Here is a 12,021-nt window from a genome sequence, read left to right as displayed (position 1 = left end):
AGTATGTCATTACCCTTGTTTCGGTAGTGACTAGTAAGATGGTTGTTATTCTGACCATAGTGGTCATATCAAATTGAGTCCGACTACGGTGAGTATGTTACGTGGTTCAGAGAACCAATTTCGAGGTAACATCTGATGTAAGTCAGAAGGTTGAAATTAATACGATCGATTGTATCGCCCTCGTTGTTAATGAAGTTTGTAGCTAGAAATGCTACATGCTGAAATGTGATTATATCACATTAGAATATGAAGGAAGGTATATTCCATTCTGGAATTTAACTCTAAAAGACATGAGTCTACGCATTGCATCATGCGATGAGAGGTCATTAGAACATGACCCATCGGTCTGTTACATTAGATAAAGGAAAATACTTATCCTAAGAAGAAAAAGGAGTCCTCAATAAGGATTTATTTTGTAACTCGAAGGTTACAATTGAAAGTACAACATTGTACAAAGAGCAGATGCAGGATTGAGCACTACCTGCTATCAAGAAGTCCAAGAGTTAGATACTCTTTCGAGGAAACATAAAACTTATAGTTATTACCTAGGATGAAGAGATAACGTATGGAATCATTATACAAGTCCTATTTCGTTGATGATTCTGGGACGTAATCATCCTAAGGGGGAGATAATTGTAACGCCCGTAGATCAAGGCTAGTCAATTAGAGACAATAAACACCAAAAATTACTTTTTGATGGAAGATTATTTAGAAGGATTAATCTTAACTAAGTTGTAGTATATGTCACAAGGTTTCCGTGCATATAAAGAACGCCGAAATCCGAGTTATAACGAAGAAGTTATGACCTGTCGAAGTTTCGCGACAGAACCGGCACGACACAGCGCGACGTAAATAACGAATTTACGTTAGAGCGATATTTGGCCTTAGTGATATAAATGAAATTCGTAGAATACGTTAAAATGAAAGCATGCATAAAAAGAACGCCCAAATCTGACTTCGTATGAGAAAGTTATGATTTTTTTTTTCTAAGTTTCGACTTAGCGGTATGTAGCCCGAATACTCGATTTGAGATCGAGTGGTTTTAGCCGAAACAATCTAAATGAGAATCGAATATCTCGTCAATGGTAGTGCAACGATAAAAAGACAGACGAAAACGGAGTTTAGATGAAGGAGTTATGAATTTTGAACGGAGTTTTCCTGTCCCGGCCTACTAAAAATAATATATTAATAATATATTAAAATGAAAGTCAAAATTAGCCAACGAAGTCTAAAAGAAAGTTGTAGATCTTGTTTCTTACACATAAATATTAAGTATTTGCCATGAAATACGTGTTATGTGTGTATATATTGTTGTTTATTTGAGATAATTGTGGAATGGATAAATTATATAGGTTTTAAATGAGTTAAACTATATATGTATTTTATATCTACAAATATGTTGGGTAGAACATTGGTAGATGAGATAGTTGGTGTGTGATAAAAGGATGAGTTGGATAATGAGATAAGATGTGATATAGATCTTGAGATAAGGGTGACAAGTGGAAAATGAGTGAAACCTTTACCCAAACGATGACCCCCGTCATTCAGCAGAGTAGGATGACAACCGTAGACTATTCTAGACAGTCTGTGGAACACTAGCAGGCTCGCAACTTGTAGGTGTTTGTGAACTATGTGTTCACCGGTGTACTCTAAAAACCCATTAACATGTATTGCGAGAGGGATCTCGAGAATGATACTGTCAATAAACAAGATAAACTTGTTATTAGATCCGGGAGTATGGATCAGATCAGGATTTAGGTATAGTAAATTGTCCCTGGTCCGGGAGTATGGATTGGGCACAGTTTTGGATCTGGGAGTATGGATCAGACCAAGAGGTTAGTTTTAGATCCTGGAATATGGATCAGGTGAAGAGATTAGTTTTAGATCCGTGAGTAGGGATCAGGTAAAGAGGAAAATTTTAGATACGAGAGTTAGATCGTGTCGTTGTAGGGATGGATGGGGTAGGATAAGAGTTGTTTTTATATGGTGAAATTATATAAGTTTGTGAGTTCCATATATATATATATATATATGTATATATATATATATATATAGAGAGAGAGAGAGTTAGGTTCAAATGTTTTTACTATCTATTGTGTGCTTGTATAATTGATTCTGAACCAATCATTTTAGTTATTTTAAGAAAGTAATTAATGCATATTAAATGCTGAAGATGTAATTAATATTCATAATATCTTCAACATGTAATATGCATTAATTACTTTCTTAAAATAACTAAAATGATTGATCCATAATCAATCATACATGCACACAAATAGATAGTGAAAACAAAATAACCTAACCCTATATATATATATATATATATATATATATATATATATATATATATATGATATAACATTGTGGGTTGAAAACCCTATATGCTCACCAGGCTCCTAAGCCTGACCCACTCAGTTTCCTTTGTATCATAGGTATCGATACGAAGATATATTTCATGGAGAGACTAAAGGAGATGTAAAACCTTTAGTGTAAATAATGTAAGTTCTGTTTATGCTTATGTGTCTGTATCAGAACATGACATCCCAAGATTTTGTTATATAATGAAAATAAATTTCTTTAAAGAAATGCTTTGATAAATCTTTATCATATTTTGTGAACAAATTCCGCAACTGTTTTCTTTAAAAGATTACTCTGATTTTAAAAACAAGCATAAACAAATCGGTCTTTTGGCCGAGAAATTGGGGATGTCACAGAGGCCGCATGGCAAGTTGCAGCCTCTTGAGGTTCCCATGTGGAAATAGGAGCAGATCACTATGGATTTTGTCACCAAGCTACTGAGGACGTCGAAGGGATACGACACTTTATGGGTCATCGTGGATCTATTGACCAACAGTGCCCATTTTCTTTCCATTCGGGAGAGCTCTTCGGCCGAGAAATTGGCTGAAGTATATATCCGCGAGATTATTGCTCGCCATGGGGTACTGGTCTCTATCGTGTCAGACCAGGATGTGCGATCAATTCCCGTTTTTGGCAGAGGTTCCATGAGGAGTTCGGCACGTGGCTGCATTTTAGCATAGCGTTGATGGGTTTTAAGCACTACAACATTCCTATGGTGCACATGCAACCCTAATGCTTTGGATCTAGGTTTTTCTCAATTTGTACATGCAAATTAATAATCCAAAGCAATAACCCTAGATTTAGCATATACAATTCGAAATTCACATATATATTAGGGTTAGAAGATTACCTCACTTGTTATATTGTAATAACAATAACAATCCTTGCTTGATCTTGATTTCTGAAAGCCTATTGCCCAAGTGTTGCACCTCTAGTGGAGTCACAAACACCCACTGGAATGAATGACTTGGACAGAGGTGGAAAACTAGCTAGGGCAACTCTTAGAAGCATAGGGACAATTTCTTTAGTGTTTAGAGGGGTTATATAAGACTAGGTTGCTTAACCTTTAAGCTCGACTTGAATATGGAAACCCTAATTCCAAACTTAAGCCCAAAGCAACCCATAGGCTTCCTTACTAAGCCCTTGGACGAAATCTTATGGGATTATCCATAAATTTCATCCACTCCACTTACAAGGATTCCTAAGCCTAGTTTCACAACTATCAATGATTTGCAAAACAGCCCCTCCATTATTAATCAGTTCCTTTAATCCCAAAATTAATATTAAATTAATTTCTGATTAATTACTAATAAAGAATATGATTTCTAAATAATATATTAATCTTATAATATATTAATAAAAACATTATGAGTCCCAATTTATTATTCATATAATAAATCCTACTCTCTCTCCACTTGTCATCCTATCAAGTTTTATGAGTGAAGGCAACCCAAAAGGACCATGCTACATATCAAATCAAGTATATACTAATTATAGTTATGGGTTTAGACACCTAATCTAACAAGCATATCATACGCAGACTGACAGCCAGAGTGAGCAGACTATCCAGACTCTCGAGGATATGTTGAGAGCCTGTGTTATAGACTTCGATGGGAGTTGGGACGCCTACCTACTTCTTGCATAGTTCTCCTACAATAACAACTTCCATTATAGCATTGGTGCTCTACCATATGAGCTGTTGTATGGCCAGAGATGTCATACCCCAGTCTGTTGAGGTGAGGTGGGCCACTAGGTGATGGGTCGGACTAAGGTAGTTCTGCAGACTACCGAGATGGTTCAACAGATTAGGCAGTGGTTGCAGACCGCTCAGAGTCGACAGAAGAACTACGCCGACCGACACCGATCTGAGTTGGACTTCTAGGTTGGTGATATGGTACTACTGAATGTCTTACCCTGAAAGGGTGTGATTCGCTTCAGGGAGAGGGGAAAGTTGGGTCCCTGATATATCGGGCCATTTAGGGTTATTGCCAGGGTTGGCAAGGTGGAATACAGGTTGGACCTCCCAGAGGAGTTGAGTCAGATTCACAACACTTTTCGCGTCTCCCAATTATGGAAGTGCATACTGGATGAGGAGACGATAGTGTTATTAGATAATATTTAGGTTGATGAGCGCCTGAATTACGTGGAGAGGCCGGTGGCAGTTCTGGAGAGGAAAGTAAAGGTTCTACAGAACAAGGAGGTACCTTTGGTAAAGGTACAATGGGAACACAGGGCTGGGATCTGAGTGGACTTGGGAGCCGAAGGAGGATATGCGGGAGCATTACCTGGATTTTTTTTGCCGCAACGGACTTCGAGGACAAAGTCTAGTTCAAGTGGAGGAGAGTTGTAACATCCCGACTCCCAGGCATATGAATTTATCTTATAAAGTAAATTTTGATTTGGAACTCGTCGAGTTGATGGCCTCAACTCGACATGTAGGAAACTTTATACTCAGTGAGTTGTTTAGAAAAATTTGACGAGCTGGAGCTGGAATATGAAACCCTAATTTCTAGGGTTTTACACCTTATTTAAAGTACCTTAAGTCCTCCCCTCCAGCCTCCTTACCAACTTTCACGTCCAGAGAGCAAACCCTAGTGAGCTAACCCATATTTTGAGTGTGTGTGTGAGACTTAAAGTGTGTGTTTGGTGCATTTCTTGAAGGGGCTTGAAGGTTTAGGAGCTTGGATCAAGAAGAAGGCAGCGAATCTGTTATCTACTTCATTTTGGCATCCTTTTTAAGGTAACAAGTCGTTACCTTGATCATTCTAGTGTTAGATCTCCTCATTTAAGGGTTTAAGGCAATTTCTAGCTTTATTGTGGGTTATTTCTGGTATTGACCATGATTTGAAGTTGTAACTTTAGAACTAGACTCCTCTAGACCCCCTTAGTCATAAAGTTATGGACTTTAACAAGCTTTGGCCCTTCTCCATGTCCTAAAACTCTTCCTTGGCTTGGTTTTAGCATTTGAGGCCTTGCATGCACGTAAAGTTTGCAAGTTTACGTGGTAACTATGCCCTAGGAGGCTAGATCTACAATTTGGAGCTTTGGGCCAGCTTAAAAACGTTTGAATAAGAAATGGACTTAGGAAACTCGACGAGTTGCTTAGCCAACTCGACGAGTTAAGACGCGTTTTCCCGTTTTCTGGATGCTTCATGATCTCGACAAGTAATTAGGGTTTTTCCCGACCTTCTGGACACTGCATGGACTCAACGAGTTGTTTGGGAAACTCGACGAGTTGACTCGATTTTTCACAGTTTCTGAGTTCTGAAGGAACTTGACAAGTTAGTAGTTGTACTCGATGAGTTGGGTCAACATGGACTGTTGACCTTGACTGTTGACTTTGACTTTGACTAAGGGTTGACGAAGTTTGACTTCTGAGGGCATTTTGGTAATTTGGGTCTTGATAGAATTGGTCCTATGGAGTTGTAGGTGTTGGAGTTTAGAGCAACGTTTAAGAGGTTGATTTTACCATCCAATGCTACTTGCAAGGTGAGTTCTCCTCACTATATCAATAGGGTCTAAGGCACCAAGGCCGGCCCTTTTTGGATTTGTATCCGGGTTTATTGCATGATATGCTTATTGATCTGTTAGATATGTATCCTGGTAGATAGGATGGTGTTATGCTTATTAATATGTTAGAATCGCATCCTAGGGTATAAGATGATGCCATGATTGATGATCTGTTAGATCTGTATGACTGCATGTGCATGTTAGCTAGCTTTTGATACATATATGTTGATTGTGTGATTGCGGTTGGGTTGAGGCGGTCTTACTGTGTGTTGAAGGCTAACAGACCCAGAGCGGTCCGGATAGGCTAAAGGCTCGGTACAGGTGGTCCATTCAGGTCGAAGGCTCGGAGAACGAACCAGTCAGGCTGAAGGCCCGATAAGGGCAGACCAGACATGCTGAAGGCCCGATAAGGGCAGACCAGACATGCTGAACGTTCTAAGAGTGGACCAGATAGACTGAAGGCCCAGTGAGGGCGGTCCAGTCATACTGTAGACTTGATATGTATACTGTTAGATATGATATTGATATGGTTTGTATGGTGTTGGTATTTTGGGGGGTAACTCACTAAACCTTCGAGCTTACATTTATCGATTATTGTTTCAGGTATTTCTGATGAGCGCGGGAACACGAAGGTGTGATCGTACATTTTCTCATATTTTGATTTTGATTTCTGGGATACTCTGATATGGAACTATTTTGAAAACAATTTGTGAACAATATTGATTTTGGATGATTTTGCAAACAATTTATATACTTGGGTTGGTTTTGAAAAAGTTTAAATTTTTGTGAATTTCTATGGATGTTACAAAGTTGGTTTAAATTTTTAAAAAATAATTTATTTTCTAATATGTTTTACAATTAACACTGAAAATTTTCAGACAAATTGCTTTAAATTTTAAAACATAATCTATTTTCTAATATGTACTTTCGAACAAGTTGGTTTTAATTTTCGAAATGAATTTGTTTGTTTATTTTCCTCAAAATTTTTGAACAAATTGGTTTAAATTTTCAAATAATTTATTTCCTAATATATATTACAAATAACAATCAAAATATTCAAACATGTTGGTTTATTTTTTTAAAAATAATTTATTTTCTAATATGTATATTCGAACATGTTGGTTTAAATTTTCAAAATTAATTTATCTTTTTCATTTTCTCTGAAATTTTCTAACAAGTTGGTTTAATTAAAAAAAAATAATTTATTTTCTAATATGTATTACAAATAACAATCAAAATTTTCAAACAAATTGGCTTAAATATTCCAAATTAATTTATATGATTCATTTTATTTTCTAACAAGTTGGTTTATAAAATAATTTATTTGCTAATATGCTTTACAAATAACAATGAAAATTTTCAGACAATTTGGTTTAAATTTTAAAACACAATCTATTTTCTAATATGTATTTTCGAACAAGTTGGTTTTAATTTTCAAAATGAGTTTGTTTGTTTATTTTCCTCAAAATTTTCGAACAAATTGGTTTAAATTTTTAAATAATTTATTTTCTTATATATCTTACAAATAACAATGGAAAATTTCAAACAAGTTAGTTTAAATTTGCAAATATAATTCATTTTCTAATATGTATTTTCGAAAACTTGGTTTAATTTTTCAAAAATAATTTATATGTTTCATTTTTCCTTGTAATTTTTGAGCATGTTGGTTTTAAATTTTCAAAAATAGTTTATTTCCTAACATGCATTACAAATAGCAATCAAAATTTTCTAACAAGTTGGTTTAATTTGTTGAAAATTATTTATTTTCTAATATGTATCTTTCAACAAGCTGGTTTAAATTTTTAAGAATAATGTACTTGTTTCATTTTCCTTGAAATTTTCAAACAAGTTGATTTGAAAATTTCAAAATAATTTACTTTCTAATATATATATTTGGAACAAGTTGGTTTAAATTTTCAAAATTAATTTATCTGTTTCATTCATTTTTTTTCAAAATTTCCAACAAGTTGATTTAAAATTTCAATTATGTATTGCAAATAACAATCAAAATTTTCGAACAAGATGGTTTAAATTTTCATACTTTATTTTTTTTTAATATTATTTTCGAACAATTTGATTTAAATTTCAAATAATAATTTTTTTTTTGAAAATTTCAAACTTTTAACTATAGTGATGCTGTATGGATAAGACATTTTCCAAGTCCCAGAGATTTTAATTAGAGGATCTGTAGGAGAAAGATCCATGGCTGATTACTAATAGTGATTAGTATTATCCCCTTTTCCCTTATTTTTATTACAAAAAAATATGGTCACCGGGCGAATATCCCCTTTTTCCGGTTCGGCTTTTCACGCCCGGTTTGTTGAGATCGTATAAAAACGTTATTCCCTCTGGTTCTATCTAAAATTTCAGCGCTTGAACAACCAGTGACCGTTTACACAACGAGATATGAATTTGTTTTCTTCTCCGTATTTCTCTGCATATATTTTCCTCTTTTCATAGCTCCTCACACCTTTTCCACGTCATCGAAGGGTCTATCTTCATCTGCTCAATCGAATACTACATGTAAGTCTTTTTTTTTCCACGATTATTTGCAAGAAATCACGGATTCTGGTTATCACTTCGTGAATTTTACAGGAAATATGAGTTTATCGACGAGTTTTAGGAAAATAATAGGAGTTAACTGAAAAAGAGGTCGTTGCGTTTAACAATCAATAAAAATGAGTAATTAGCATTTTACAGGACAGATGTATTTATCCATGCGTGGTTAGGAAAATAGAGATTAATGGAACAAATCGCAATGGAAATACAATGCTGATGAAATTGTTGTTTTCGACAATTGATAAATCAGTAATTAGTATCTTCGGTTTGGAGAATTTACAGGACAGATGAATCTGTTGATGAGTGGTTAGCACAACAGGAATTATCTGAACAAGTCATAATTTAAGTTAAACTTGGTTATCACTCATCGCCTAAGTTGTCCAATCATGATTCATATAAATTATTGAAATCTTCTTTACACTGATTGAGAATCACACAGAGTTGTAAGGTTTAATTCATGTTCTTCAAAACAAGTATAAATACACAGATATCTATTAATAGAAGCATAGTCTACATTGATTAATCAAATAATAGGAATATAAGATCCAAATCTCTAATTGGACCTTCCATAGATGATGGGAAAGATATGAATTGAGCAATGTATATCGTTATCTTTTTCTTACTGTTGAACTTGCTGTTTGTAGGCTGACTATCAAATTTTCTGCAAATTATTTCCTTATCTACCCAAGAAGTTGCAAGTGCAACCATGGTTGGACAGCTAGAAATTCTGATGCTCAGCCTAGAGACAAATTCAAACGCGATAGCCTTTACATAGACAAACAGGGGAAATTAAGAAACTTCAATCATAAAAAAGTTTCAAGGAAAAGAGGCATCTACAAAAGCTCCTTTTTCATTATCTCAGAATCTAAACTATTGCTTTAATAATCTTATGAAATGCATATTATATTGCTTTTGTATAGGTGGTTCTTTAAGGGGACAAGGATGGAAATATGGATCAGGGTTTGTTGATGGAATATTTCCAGTGTTGAGCCCTGATGCACAACAGATTTTGAACTTCATGAAAAAGGAAACTGATGTGAACAGGGTATGGGATGCTCTTAATACTCTTCCTCCCACTCACACTACATGGGATGATATCATCAGTGTTGCTGTTCAATTTCGTCTCAATAAAAGATGGGATCCAATCATATTAGTAAGAACCATTTTGTTATCTTTGTATTCCATTTATGACATATTTGGTTTGATCATTTGTCAACATCTACTCTCATTACAGATGTGTGAATGGATATTGTACAGGAGTAGTTTCCAACCAGATGTCATTTGCTACAATTTACTTATAGATGCTTTTGGCCAAAAGTCATCCCCTGAGAAAGCAGAATCTACTTATTTCAACCTACTTGAAGCTAGATGCATTCCTACTGAGGACACTTATGCCCTTCTTCTAAGAGCCTATTGTACATCTGGATTACTAGACAAAGCTGAAGCTGTCTTTATGGAAATGCGGAATTACAGTCTTCCACCAAGTATTACATCATTGCAATTTCTATTGGATGATATAAATTATAATAAACATAAATATATTAAAGTATATTGCTATTTCTTGCAGGTGCTGTGGTGTATAATGCTTATATTGATGGGCTGATAAAGGGAAGAAACTCACAGAAAGCTGTAGAGATTTTTCAAAGGATGAAGAGAAATTGCTGTCAACCCTCTACTGATACCTATACAATGTTGATAAACTTATATGGGAAGGTGATAAAAATTGCAGTTTTCATTTATTAAAAAAAACAATATATTTTATCTATTGAAGTTCTTTTCTTGTTCACCTTTTTTCTAGGTTTTGAATTTGTGTTATATATATTTTCCAGGCAAATCGTTCATACATGGCTTTGAAGTTGTTCAATGAAATGAAGAGTCAAAAGTGCAAACCGAATATTTGTACTTATACTGCTTTGATAAATGCATTTGCTAGAGAAGGACTTTGTGAGAAAGCAGAAGATGTATTTGAGCAGCTACAAGAAGCTGGAATTGAGCCTGATGTTTATGCTTATAATGCACTCATGGAAGCTTACAGGTCATCATTTAACATTTTCATCTTGTGGGTCCCGTTTATTATGATCTTTTTGACATAATTTAACAAATTTTGTATATTTTTCCAACAGCCGGGCAGGTTTTCCTTATGGTGCTGCAGAAATCTTTTCATTAATGCAGCATATGGGATGTGAACCAGATAGAGCATCATTTAACATAATGGTTGATGCATATGGAAGATCTGGTCTTCATGAGGGTAAGAAAAAGCTTTTTAATTCGTTTTTCACGTGGTTTCCAAGTTTAGAAATTTTTGTACAAAGTGATTTTTTTAGTCAAAACTACGTCGTTTTGGGTGCTTCTACTCCAAAAATTAAATGCATAACAACCACATATTCACTATTCATATATATAGGCGGATAGTGGATATGCAATTGTTATGACATTCACATTGCTATAATTAGGTAAATTTTCAAAGTACAATGTTGTAAATGTCATTCTTGATTGTTTTTATTTCTTTCTGTAGATGCTCGATTAGTATTTGAGGAAATGAAAAGGTTAGGAATCGAGCCAACAATGAAATCACATATGGTGCTTCTATCTGCCTACTCAAAAGTTGGCAACATTATAAAATGCGAAGAAATAGTGACAAGAATGCACAAGTCCGGGCTCGACCCCGACACATTTGTGCTCAACACAATGCTAAACGTCTACGGGCGTTTTGGTCATTTCAAAAAGATGGAACAAGTTTTATCCGTTATGGAAAACAACAAACCATACATACCCGATATCACAACATACAATATCTTGATCAACATTTATGGACGTGCGGGATATTTTGAACAAATGGAAGAGATTTTCCGACTGTTGCCCTCCAAGAAGTTGCAACGGGATGTGGTGACGTGGACTTCTAGGCTTGGAGCGTATTCTAGGAAGAAACAGTATTCGAAGTGTTTGGAAATATTTGAGGAAATGATCACGGATGGATGTTATCCGGATGGGGGAACTGCAAGAGTGCTTCTTTCGGCTTGTTCCACTAAGGAGCAAGTTGAACAAGTGTCGTTGGTTCTTAGGACAATGCATAAGGATATGAAGTTAGATGTATAAGTTTCGTGGTTTGCTTTTTGTGTATAAGCAGATGAAGGTTCGAATCTTAGCAGCTGCAGTGTAAGAGTTTCAATTCCAATATGAATTGGGTTTTTTGGATACTCTGCTAGCTACTGGTTCGCTGTTGTATACATGATTTACATCTCACATATGTAATGGCGGGCCACTAGGTTTTTTGGTTATTTATATATGTTTTTTTATTTTTATAAAGCATATATAAAAATTATAAAAACTTAGAAATTTCTAGACAATTAATATAAAACCTCTTTTTTTTTTTTTTTTTTTTTTTTTTTTTTTTTTTTTTTTTGTAGAGTACAAATACAAAAAGAAGTTATTTCATCACAATTTGTAAATGTACAGAAGAATAGAATCGACATTTCTCTATATAGCATGATATGTGTATATATAAATTTTAATTCTAAATATATTTTTTGTAGACAGATTAGTTGATTAGTATGTTAGTCTACTCCTTAGTTAGAATCTTCTTGCACAGGTTAG

General features: G+C 34.7%; 1 protein-coding gene across 1 annotated transcript; it reads left to right on the top strand.

The window, feature by feature from the left end:
• The first annotated feature begins 8,227 nt into the window (after positions 1-8,227).
• LOC145069100 (Tetratricopeptide repeat (TPR)-like superfamily protein) lies at positions 8,228-11,733 on the top strand. Its single transcript, XM_079016074.1, has 8 exons — positions 8,228-8,391; positions 9,072-9,256; positions 9,348-9,580; positions 9,662-9,911; positions 9,995-10,140; positions 10,257-10,462; positions 10,551-10,675; positions 10,943-11,733. Coding segments are annotated over exons 1-8 (1,728 nt in total). The 5' UTR covers positions 8,228-8,389; the 3' UTR covers positions 11,524-11,733.
• Positions 11,734-12,021: the final 288 nt, after the last annotated feature.

Source organism: Lactuca serriola, chromosome 8 (assembly GCF_051521515.1).
Source record: "Lactuca serriola cultivar US96UC23 chromosome 8, Lser_US96UC23_V15, whole genome shotgun sequence".
Taxonomy (NCBI): domain Eukaryota; kingdom Viridiplantae; phylum Streptophyta; class Magnoliopsida; order Asterales; family Asteraceae; genus Lactuca; species Lactuca serriola.
The sequence above is the reverse complement of the archived record's forward strand: the minus strand, read 5'-3'. Positions and strand labels throughout refer to the sequence as shown.